The sequence below is a fragment of the Drosophila willistoni genome, assembly GCF_018902025.1.
Source record: "Drosophila willistoni isolate 14030-0811.24 chromosome 2L unlocalized genomic scaffold, UCI_dwil_1.1 Seg168, whole genome shotgun sequence".
In the NCBI taxonomy this organism is placed as follows: domain Eukaryota; kingdom Metazoa; phylum Arthropoda; class Insecta; order Diptera; family Drosophilidae; genus Drosophila; species Drosophila willistoni.
Window position 1 is genome coordinate 12,008,233 of NW_025814047.1, and position 12,891 is coordinate 12,021,123.

Sequence of the window (12,891 nt, forward strand, 5' to 3'; positions counted from 1 at the left end):
AGCAGAGAAAGTTAAAAAAAAAATATTTAAAATGCACCAAACACTAATCACGAAAAAAAAACTAATCAATTTGGCAAATTATGCAAATAAAACACAAGGGTGACAAGCAAACTACACCGGCGAAAGCGTAAACAAACTAAGCACAATTAAAAATTGAGAGAAACAATAAATATTGATAAAAACTCAGGAGCTATGAAAAAACACGACCGTCACGTCAGAGAGCAGAATGCTTTTATGCTATGGCCACCTCAGTCCCAAAATCTTAATCCGATCGACGACTTATTGGGACATGTTAAGCGGGTTGTGGCAACATCAAACCCAAGAAAAGGTTGAGCTTTGGCAAGTAGTTCAGGAAGAATGGTCGCAAATCCTTTTGAAGCGTTGTCAGGACCTCATCAATTCTATGCTCCGCCGATGCGATGCCGGTATTTAAAAAAAAGGCTATACAACAAAGTTTTAGACATTATTCAGTAAGATCTCAAAAAATCGGTGTATTTTGCAAAAATGCAAGAAATAAAGAAACCATTGCAAAACAAACGGAATGTAATCCTCTATATCTTATTCTTTGCAAAATATGAAATAAAAGTTTAATTTTTAAGGTTTAACGTGTCAAAAAATTAATATTATTGTTTTAAGGTGCCGCGCTACTATATTTTTGAACACAACTGTACATACCAAATATGGTGTCTGTAGCTAGAATAGTCTTTAAGAAAAACACTTAGTTTAAATTGAAGGGCGGAAAGGGGCGTGGCAAAAATTTGAAATAAACCTAAAAACATACTACACGAGTCTATATACCAAATTTGGTGCCCGTAGCTTTCAGTCTCCGATATCTGCGTGTTCACACGCACGGACAGGCGGATATGGCTAAATCGACTCGGCTATTGATGCTGATCAAGACTATACAGTAGGGAGCAAAAGTGCTTCCATATTTGAATCTTTCAACTGTGGGAGTAAATAAAATACAAACGAATAGAACCGAGTTCCAAATGAAACCATAGAGATGTTGGTCGAGAGTATACCAAACCGTATAAAAAGTGTTGTAGCTAATAAGGGTCTGTGGACAAAATATTAATATTAAGGGGTTACATCTAGTTAGAATTTTCAAAAAATCGAATTTTTTTTTTCCTTTTTTGTAATGTACATGTATTTAAGTATACACTCTAAAAATTTCAAGTCAATCCGATTATTTTTGAAGTTACACGCATAAATGTAACGACGCGTCAGTGCTTTTAAAACTTTAACCTTGTCTTTCTCAAAACTTTGTTTTGAAAGTCGGTGACCAAGATTTCTCAGAAACGGCTGAACCGATTCATCTTAAATTTTTACACAGGCTTCTAAACTATATTTTCTAGTACTTAATCGAAGCTTTTTTATTACCGATAAAAATTGTCTTTTTTTTTTTTTTAGAATCCGCCATTTTGTCAAAAAATTTTTTTGTGCTTATTCCTTCGATTAATTACAAGATTATACATTACTTTAACGAAATCCGTTTGGTTTTTTCATTTCAGATAGTCCACTTCAGAGATATAGTGGTCACCGTAAAATGCCTTCTCTAAAAGGGGTTCCAGGAGAAAAAAAAACTGTTATTTTGACAAATAAAAAATTTTTAAATACTCTTCATAGTTACCATAATATATGTACAAATGCTTAAAATAATAAATTTAGAAATTTTCTCAGGAAAAAATTTTGAAAAAACTCATTTTTGAGAGCTTATAACTAGATGTAACCCCTTAAATTATACTTTACATATTCAGCAAAAGTGCAAAACTGGAAACATGCTTGTTGTTTTGGCTTTTTATTTTTGTTTTTATTTTATAGGTCAATTTGTCAGGAATTTAATATTTCTTATTGGAAAAAAAGTTTTTTGGATTTCGTTCATTGGTTTGTATTTTATGTACTCGCAAAGTTGAAAGATTCAACTATGGAAGCACTTTTGTTCCCTACTGTATATACTTTATGGGGTCGGAAAAGCTTCCTTCAGCCTGTTACATACATTTTGGCGACTTCAATATACCATTTCTCTCTATGAGTGTATGGTATAAAAACATAATTTCCTCATTCACACGTCAATCAACACGAGCACTTATCGATCAAAAGGGCTCCTGTCTTTCTCTTACTATGCAACTATTTTTTTTTTCTTCCACGTTAATTTTTTGTGACTCTCTTTTTGCCGAGCCCTGTACCCTTAATCTAAATCAATCTCTCTTCCATTACACTTTTTCATGCTGCCTATCACTCGTTACATCATGTTCCAAATCACAAGTTTCAAGTCCAAAGAAAGTGAAAACCACTTCAAAAATGACTTCAAAACATGGTTTTGGTTTGCTTTACAAAGATAGTAAAATAATAGAATGCTTTAAAATTACCACTGTTGAACTTTATAATTAAACCGCATACATATCAGAAATGTTTATCTTGAAGAAGAAAATTTAGATTTTTTTGTTATTCTTACCTCCACAACCTCCACACACTTTTGTTAACGTGTTAGGATGAATTAACTGATGATTCGTGAAATCGTTTGAAGAGTCATCCATGAACAACTGGGACGATGTAATATTGGAAGTGGTCTCTGTTAAATCTTTAGTATAGGTGGAACTTCTATAACCAATAAGTACAGGAAAGTTCTCAGGACTGGAGGAATCTTGATGATGTGACGCAAGTATATCTGTATACGATTGAAACGATGCATTCATTGCAACCAATTTTAATAAATTATGTTGTTAAAGGCATATGGGTGGGTCTGTCCTAATGTTGCATTGACCTAAAATAAAGAGAATGAAAATGTTTAAATAAGTAAGGTTTTTATAGCTGTGAAGCTGATGTTCACCCTGTTGGTTTTTTATCAAGCAAAATCGCAAAAAAATCTGTTTGGAATTCTAAATTTGTAAAACTTGAGGCTTTGAGAGGAAACATAAAAATCAAAAATAAAAGTTAGTCTTGAAATCAATAGTAAATACCAAAGACGCTAACTTCAGCTATGCTGAAGTTTAAATACCGTTGCAGTCCTTGGCAATAATTTTTTTACATGTTCAAAATTCTTTTCCTGTAACTCAATTTATCAATACATCAAAACCGTTTCTTTTTCTTTTACCATTTTTTTCTTCTTTCACATATGTAGCGCTGCGTCTGTATGTGTATGCGTGTGCTCACCTGCTCACCTCATATCGAGGAATGACGTAGTAGGCTGGCGGCAGCGCTGTTGGCAGCGTTTGAGCAGAGGTGATTTATATTGATTGTAACTTTGGTTCTATTTATCCGATTTCATTCAAATTTTGGGATCTGATGTTATTTATCTGTTATGTATGTGAGTCCTCACTAAGAAGCTGTTATCGTTGCACTGTTAAAAGGTCTGTTAACAGCTGTACTTCTCAGTCGTTCTACTAATTACTTCGGCACAACATCGGCTTACTTCCATGCTGATACAACTATTACTGCGAGCGAACTACTACTGCTACTACTACGAGGCAACGTTTTTACTAATTCTGATGGAATATATATAGTATAGCCATTACGTATATGAATGGATAGCCATTGCAACTCTGGATTCTTTAGCAAAATCTGCTGATGATAAAACTTGGTGGTTCTTGAAATAGCTATACAGACAATTCACCCATAAAATCTAGACATGTACGTGTTGTAACATTTTTTCCTGAATATAGTAAAATATACAATGCGCGTTATCAGGATAGCACACTTCTGTATTTAATACTTTTCAATCATTTTAATTGACAACCAAATTATACAAGAATTAATGTTTTTGTATATTCAAATTTTTTTAAATAATTTTTTTTCCAAATCAATTGAAAAATTAACTACCAAAATTAGATCATCAGGTTAGCACACTTTGCGATATTTACATTTTTCTCACTTTTCCTAACAAAAATTGAATTTTCTAAGTAAAGTATTAATAAATTTAAGTAATATTTTTAAATTTAAATAATGAGTTGACCCTCCTTTATTGTAGATGACCTCATAGATCTGATTGAGCAGCGAATCATAGAACTTTCCGATATAATTTAATGAAATGGCTGACTAAGCGCTTTTAATTCCTTGAATCAAATCCTCTTCGTTAAAATATCGTCTTCCAGATTCGTTAACTTTACGGGACAGCCATCGCCACACGTTTTCAATTATATTTAGGTCCGGCGAGTAATGTGGCCACTGCAACAAATCAACATTTTGGGATTCAGTCCACGATTTAATCATTCAGGCTGTGTGAATTGGAGCATTATCATGTTGAAAATGCCAATGCCGATTTGAAAACAGATTTTTAAAGTACGGAAAAGCAGTTTCCAGTACGCTTTTATACGAGTTAACATTCATATTGGTGGTCAAAAACTGCAGCTCGCACGTGCCATAATAGGAAATAGCTCCCCACATTGATGCTACTCCGAAGATCATGAAAATAATAATTATATCTATCGGGCCTCTCCAACTTCTTTTCATCAGAAAAGACTGTGTGTGAATTTCAATCGCATTTCTTTTCGAGCATTATTAAGTGGTGTTTTTTTTTTAAATTTTAATCTCTCTAAATGTGGAGCATTCTTTATCACCATTTGGACAGTAGATAAACTCGCATAGGGATTTTCCTTGACCAATATTAAAAAAAAAATTGATCACTTCAGCAGCATAAAAAATAAAAAAATTTTGTATTGATACCACTTTAAGTTTCAAAGATAAGTGAAATCCAAATATAGTGTGATAACCTGAAGACGCAAAAATGAGCTGCCCTTTTTCATTGAAAACAAAAGAAATAAGAAACCAGAGGGCCGGGGATAACTTCGACCGCGTCAAAGTTTGTATACCCTTGCAACTTATTTGGTAACTTTTTTCTTACCTAACGCCATCAAAGTGGAAAAACGTTTAAGCTAAAAGGGCTAATGTGTCCGAAAGAACGGCCTATAATCTTAGCATAGGAAATAACGAAGATATTGATCAAAGTCACTGTTTTCCACCGATCGTTCCTATGGGAGCTATATGATATAGCTACCCGATCCTTATCAAATTTGGCACAGTCATTAACAGATATATTAAACTAACAAATGTTTAATTTAAAAGCAATCGCGTCAAAAGTAACGAAGTTATTGACAAAAGTCACTGTTTTCGAAAGATCGTTGCTATGGGAGCTATATGATATAGTCACCCGATCTTGATTAAATTTGGAATAGTCGTTTATATGTGTAATTAACTTAACAATATTAAATTTCATGATAATAGCTCAGAAAATAACGAAGTTATTAAGAAAAGTCACTGTTCGTGACTTTGCCATTTGTATGAGAGCTATATGATATAGTGATCCGATCCGGCTGAATCCGAGATATACAACGCCTGTAGTATATACAAGCCTACATGCAAAATCTCAGCTCTGTAGCTCTTTCGGTCTAGGAGGAGTTTGCGTTGATCCAGACGGACGGACGGACATGGCGATTTGAACTCGTCTCGTCGTGCTGATCAAGAATATATATACTTTATATGGTCGGAGATGCTTCCTTCTGCGTTGCACACTTTTGACTAAAATTAATATACCCTTTTTGCAATGGTATAAAAACCATATAATGGTACATTGTGTTTGCATGATTTTTTCGCCAGTGACAGTGCACAGAAGAAAGAGAAGAATAAAAAACAAAATAAATGAATGTTAACTACAACAAAGTTAGAAGCACTAATATTGCGCTTATAAATGTGTGCTATCCTGATGTCGCACAATGTACTTGACGGTTAGTTGTTTAGGGTGAAAGGCCTTTACACTAGTTCTGATGAAGTAGTAGTATGCACATAATCCTAGGGAATTACAGGGCCCACCTGCGGAACCATACTATAGGGTACCGAACAGTAGTCCTAAAACGTAATGGAGTATCCAACTCGGACGATCACATCTCTGTTGCGGTTGGAAAAGGTCGTGTCAGTTGTAGAAACACTGCCAAACTTTTTGTAGCAATGCCGAATCCCTTAGAGACCCGGGTTTTCAAAAGGAAATGGCAACCTCAACCTCCAGTCCTAAAAATTCAGGCTCGCCTAGCCGGAAACCTGTTATACCCAAAACTGGAAAAAACATCCACGTGTAGGTGGAGTCGAAGCTGCTGGACGCCATTCAAAAAAGGATGGCGACCCCGGGAACGTCACCGCCCATCTTTGAGGGGGGTCTAATGGAGTCAAAATCCTAAAATGTAAATGATCTTAACCTAGAGTGGATATCCCGAACAATACCTAGCCTGGAGGATGTATGGAAATATGGGATACCTGGAGGTAGTGGACAGAACTAATAAACTGTCTGTACCGAATGCCAAGGTCCTTCTTCCGCGTGTCGGACCGGTAGGTGGATAGCGTCGCGCAATATGGTTTCCAGGCTGAGATCGACGAACTTTTATCACTTATACCACACCACAGTAAGCAGAGCCAAAACGGCCGTCATGGTACGCAAAGCAGCCCTTGATCATCGGTACAAATGTCAACTCCCACCATAGCTTCTGGGGCTGCGGAGTAGACAACACAAGGGGGTAAGTTAATCGATTTTATTTATATAAGAGAATATGGGCTCTAAGCATGCCATCCTTCTCCGGTTATAGGTATATTCGCTTCGGGGCCAACTTCAACAGAATAGCGATAACTAACATCCGCAGCAACTTAAACTGTTGTACTGATGAAGCTCACGCCCCCCAGTAGAAGTGAAACCGAAAAAGAGGTGGAAACAGCAGTTTCAACCCTGACATAAGGCATGTAGGCCGGCGAAACTCAGAAGGCGAGCAAGCCAGAATGGTGGAATCCGGAACTTCAGAGAACCCATAAACAACTCCAAGAAATGTTCAAGTTAGCTAAATAAGCCGTTCATGACATTGTCTGGGGAGAATATAAGCTTATTGTTCGTCTATTTAACAGAGAGATACGCTCAGCAAAACAGAAATCGAGAAAACAGATACCCACTACAGGCGTCGGAGGAGAGCTTATCAATTCCTCCAAATCTATTTACTGAGGGAAAAGTACAGATACAATACAGATGCGATTCACAGAGTGCTGCGAACCACTGGACTCCACCAAACTCTTCTGTTTTGGATCCATACATTTATAAAATGCAGGAAGGTGCTCGCTGAATGGGGACCAATGTCCATTCTAAAACTGGCGCATGGTGGAACATCCAATGGAGAGTTTTATCTCCTTTACTATAGAACATCGTCGGAAATGAGCTGCTCAACAAGTATGAAAGGACTTCCTTTTCAGGATTACTGCCTATGCGGATGATATAAGCATCATCAGAGAGAAGCATCTCCGATCATAAAGTAAATTTATTCTTGATCAGCACGACAAGGCGAGTTCATATAGCCAAGTCTGTCCGTCCGTTTGGATCAATTTGAAATTTGGCCTGTTGGCTTGTATGAACTGCACAGGTTGTCTATTTTGGATTCAGCCGGATCGGACCACTATAACGTTTTTTCTCAAGAACTTCGTTGTTTTCGAAGATACATATATTAATGACTGTACCAAATTTGATCATCGGGTAGTAATATGTAATATATGGTTTGTAGCTCCCATAGGAACGATCGGCCGAAAACAGTGCATTTTATCAATAACTTCGTTACTTTTTACGCAATTCTCATAAAAATTATTATTTGTCAATTTTGCCGAATTTAATTAAAATCGTAAGCCAATATTATATAGCTATCATAAAAATATACTTTAAAATAGCATGTTACATCCTCCGATTTCTCCCGTCTAAGATTGCAGGATGCTCGTTGGTGAACATTACACTTTTTAAATAAAACATTTTTTCACATTGATTGACCTATTTGTTTATAGGTAAATAAAGGTTAACACCAAAAAATCTTGCAAGGGTATAGAAACTTCGGAGTGGTCGAAGTTAGCCCCGGGGCCCTCTGGTTTAAATTTTTATTGACAAAAAGACTAGTGCGATATTATTTTAAAAGAGTTTTATGTCTATTTGTTGAATAGATAATATTTGATAGATTTGTTTCCGAATTTAAACTTAGTTCGATACAAAAAAAAAAAAAAAAATTGTGTTAACCACAAATTTGGTTTTTTCATTGGAGTTTGTTTTTTCTTTAAAGATATCTTTATATCTAAAACTATTTACATTAACAGGTCTTTTTTCGTGAATCTGGAAAAAAGGTAGAAAACATCACAGTCGAGTAGTCTATGCAAATCTTCCGTAGATTCTCTGAAACATAAGGAAACTCCGGAGGCCATTTTTCTACACTATAAAAACACTACATTCTATAAAATCAACTAAAACAACTTTAAAGTATAAGACTGTGTTGAATAGTCCCTCATTTTGTTGTTTAAAACTTTAAAGATATGAGTTGGCATTGATTAATTAAATTGCTTTCCGTTGGCATAAAGTTATGAGTCAAAATACCCAAAAAGATTTGCTATCGGAGTTTAAAATAGGAATAGCGAGTCTTTAAACAAGTTTCGGTGGGTTTCGTCGCGTTATTGAACAAATTGTCCTGCTGAAAATTCCAATCGTGCTTCAGTACCAATCTTGGCCACTAATGTATCCAAGTATTATGTCCAATAATGATAAATATTTTTTCGGATTTGTCTTTAAAAGACAAAACCACCTATTTACCCCACACGAAGAAATATATTCTGCCGAAACGAATACCAATGGTCTCCAGAAGTGACGGCGATGTTGGCTGACAAAAGAATTGAACAGAGCGGTCAAAGTTTTACAATCAAAAATCCAAAGCAGATCTTGGGGAGCTTTCTTAAGTATGTCGAACCTGACTACACAATCTATGGAAGTTAATAAGTGAAGTTAAAATGCCCACCAGAAAAATGCAGACAGAGGAGCAGTGCACTTCTTGGTTCTGTTACATTTCTCCAAACAGTGGAAATATGCCGAAATCATCGTAATCCGCAAAACTAAGAAAACTTTAGCCAATCTTGCCGAATATTGTCCAATAAGCCTGTTTAACATATTCTCTAAAGAGTTGACAAACAACTTTTGCCTAGATACCGTCCAATGATAAAAAATCCCGGTTTGATTCCCGAACACCAGCTTGACTTCAGAGAGTATTAATGTATTCCAGTACAACGGCACAAGATTAGCGACAACGCACTGGAACGTTCAAAGAAAAGAAGTTTTTGCAGCAGTTTTTCTGGCCTTTGATAGAGTGTGGCATACTTTCTAGCTTTACAAGCTGAGATTGGTCTTTCGGACTCCCTTTTATGCACTTTTAAAGTCATACCTTTGGCAGATATGGAGAAGTGAGAATTGATAAAAGCGTTTTGGGCCCAGTTATCCACAACATCATCTTTACCGCCGACATAACAGTCAACTTGGACTGTATAATCTACGGTATAATCACCATTTGGCTGCTAATACTACAGGGGCATTCGGAAAACATCAACACCTGGCTCGCCAGATGAAACTTGTTTTCATGATATGACATCCAGAAAATCGATGATTCGGAGCGGCCGAAGTTTAACCTTGCAAGGGCTTACTGTTACTCAACCGATCTGGCTGAACCCAAAATATACAAATATAGAAGCCCACGTGTAAAATATTAGCTCTGTCAAGGAGGTGATGGCATCGATCTAGGCGGACGGACAGCCGGACATGGATATATAAACTCGTCTTGTGCTGCTGATCAAGAGGATATATACCGAAATGCTTTGTTCTATGCGTTGCACACTTTTGACCAACATTAATATACACTTTTGCAAGGGTATAAAAAAGTTTAAGGCTTCTTGTAAGATTAGGATTAGAAAATCTGGTCACTAACAACAAGATCCTAGAAATCCTTTCTATATGTACAATCAAAATTATTTCGGAACTAGGTTCTTTCTAAAGCCGAAGGCGTGTTATACGGTTTTTGCATATTTTTCATAAAGGTTTTTGGATTTCCGATTATTTATGTTTGCATAGGGTATTATAAAATTGGTCAGAAGGAGACGTTTCCGACCCCATATTCTTAATCATCAGAGAAGCTGAGTCTATATAGCCTTGTCCGTCTGCCCGTCCCTCCGTTGGTGAGTATGCGTTTTACTCAGCCAATTTAACAGATATTAAGATGAAACTTGGTATTTAAGCTATGTATAACCTGGGTTAGGTCAAATATGAAGATCGGATAGTCAATACAAATCGGCTCTAGTCAAACGCTGCCGACAGCGCTGCCAGCAGCCTACTACCTCATTGTTCGAAACCAACAGAACAGACACACATACAGGATCAAAGTTACTTAACTGCATGTGTATGTGTGTACACATACAATGAGCATGCAAAGGAGATGGGAACTGGCGGGTAAAGCAAAAGAAAAAGATAGAGTAAGACCTTGAAGGCTTGGAAACACACAAAGAGTTTAAAACAGCCTACGGGTGAACCAGATCGGAGAACTGGAGACAATAGAGACATTTACATAAAGAACGCATTTGTCGATTAGAAATTTAAAAGCAGAATAGAAAAAATTCACTGCACAATCTATATCACAGGACTCAAACAGAAATGACCAATCAAGTTAGAAATTCGTTTAAGGAAAACATCTACGACGAGAAACTGAGATGTTATTCAATGAATTAGTAAAAGAATTGTGCGATATGATAACTTCAATGGTAGGGTGATAAGGATCTTCGAGCTTTACAGGGGCCTGTAAGTTCAAGGATTTTTTTAGAAGAGTTAAGAAGATTATTATCAACAAGCCAAGAAATATTAAGTAAGTTAAAATCACATAAGACCATAAGGAAATTATGATCTTTAAGATGACTAAAAATGGTTGCAGAGCATCACCATGGTGAGTGTGGTCATAATATCAGAAACCGGATGAATATAAAAACAAGAAATATATAAGCTAATGTTTGAACATGTAACTTTGAAGCAAATAAACTTTATGGGGTCGGGTCCTTCTGTGCGTTACAAACATCTGACCAATTTTATAATACCCTCTACAAGGGTATAAAAATAAAGGATATGGTGCAACTCGAAGTTGACTTTTTTTGTTTATATACCAGAAAAGTGTCAGCAGATTAGTCCAACAAGTTCAAACTGACTAACTCCCTTTATGTACAGTAGATTAAAATCTATAATAAGTATTAATGTATAGTAGTCTCTTCTTATTGGGTTTAGAGGTACATAAATGGATAGACATACATTTTAAAAGTCAAATGAAATCGGATGGATTATAAATCACAATAGAATTAATTAAAAAATCCTACAAATGAAACGTGTTTTACGTGCTTTGGAAACCTGTAAGCTGATAGGCTAAGCGAACATGTTTCGAACTTTAAAAATTAAAATAAATGACCTTTCATACGGGGTTGAGAACAGCAAGTTCAAATTGCTATTCATGAAACCTACTCTCTAACTCTCGGATAAGTTCGTAAAAGTCCACTAAAATTGTTAAATGCTATTTTTGTATTTATTTGCGCGATTAATTATTAAACATTTGCAAGGGATATGTCCGTTTAAATTTGCGCCGGCCGGTTATTATGGAAAATCGACTGTGTTGGACCGGGTGGGGCCTTCACATTTAACTTCGTGATTGCGGCTTAGAAAAAAACAGGTATACTTTTGTAGATCACTAGGTTTGTTTATTCATTAAATGACGACTGATTCACATATTGTTTAAGATTAAATTTATTTTAACACATAAATGCTATCTTTTGAATTTAATTTCTGGAAAAATTTAGTTAAATGCTCTTTAATCATGAATATGTATTTCCTGGTTAGCTATAGTTTTGCCAACTATAAATAAATATGTAGGCGCATACATATGGATATAATACCTTTTATACAAATTAAGTGTTTTTTTGTTTTGTACAATGTAAACATGTATGTATTTTGTTTCATTCTCAAGAAACCCATGTTTAATATTATATTTCAGATTTCGTTAACATTTTATTAAAGCATTTAATATGTCAGCAAGTTTAATGAAAACAATCAGATCAACCAATAACTTACATTTGCAAAAAATTGAAAGATTACATCTATATTCCTTATGATAATTTGAAATGCAATAGTATTGTTGTGGTTATAAACATGTATGTCTTTTATCCTTTACAAATTCTAGTGATGAGAATAAGTATTGGGTTAAGACCCAATCATCGAATTCAGTATAGGCTATTCCCACACAACACTTTGTGTTACAGAACATTCATTGTACTTCTATGTATAAATATTAATATATTTTGTGATAAGTTGGAACGTGAAAGTACACCTATTGAAAAGAAAAACCTAAATATTACATACACATATATCGATTCCTTCTTGATACATCTCATCTAAGGTATCCTCATATATTGTACTAATTGGTAATTCTGACTATGTTGATCATTATCGGGTCAATACATACAAAATAAGATTCTAGGTTTCATTCTCGAAAACAGCACATACATATATTTTCATATCTTTCTTTTGCATGCGAAATGTTGCTGTTTAGGTAACCGATAATGAATACGACTGCAACTGACCGGTTGTAAATATCAGGTAAAAGTAATACCACTATCCAGTTTGGTGATAATCGCATTAGAGTCAAGAAAGTTTTTCTGACGATCGTTGCAATAAGAGCTAAATGATATAGTTATCAAATATTAAATTTTTGGAATAAAGTTTTGAAAATACTGTAGGTTTTAATTAAAGTCACTGTTAGTGACTTAGCAGTTTCTATGGGAGCTGTAATGGTATAATGGTGCGGTCTGGAGATATTGGTACAACCCTTCAGTATATGCAAAAGTATTATGTGCTTGCAAAGGGTATGTTAATTTTGGTCAGAAGGTTGCAATGCATAGACGACCATATAAATACATTCTTGATCAGTACGACGATAGTAGTTAATATAGCTATGACTTTTCGCCAGTCTGGATCGACGTAAACTCCTTCTAGACCGTTACAGATACAGAACATATTTAGCTCCCATACAAATGGCAAAGTCACGAATA

The 12,891-nt window shown here is 35.4% G+C and overlaps 1 protein-coding gene across 4 annotated transcripts in view; it reads right to left on the reverse strand.

Moving 5' to 3' along the window:
* The window catches only part of LOC6652115 (LIM domain transcription factor LMO4.2), a 148,562-nt gene extending 136,541 nt beyond the window's left edge, over window positions 1–12,021 (reverse strand). For 2 of the 4 annotated variants that reach the window (XM_047009905.1, XM_047009906.1), the window contains exons 1-2: window positions 11,915–12,020; window positions 2,456–2,764 (exon numbers count right to left, since the gene is read on the reverse strand). In XM_047009905.1, the coding sequence (XP_046865861.1) occupies window positions 2,456–2,696 (241 nt within the window). In that variant the 5' untranslated portion in view covers window positions 2,697–2,764; window positions 11,915–12,020. Of the gene's footprint in view, window positions 1–2,455; window positions 2,765–11,914 lie in introns of all 4 variants that reach the window. The other 2 variants (XM_047009904.1, XM_023181221.2) reach the window with 2 other exon arrangements.
* Window positions 12,022–12,891: the final 870 nt, after the last annotated feature.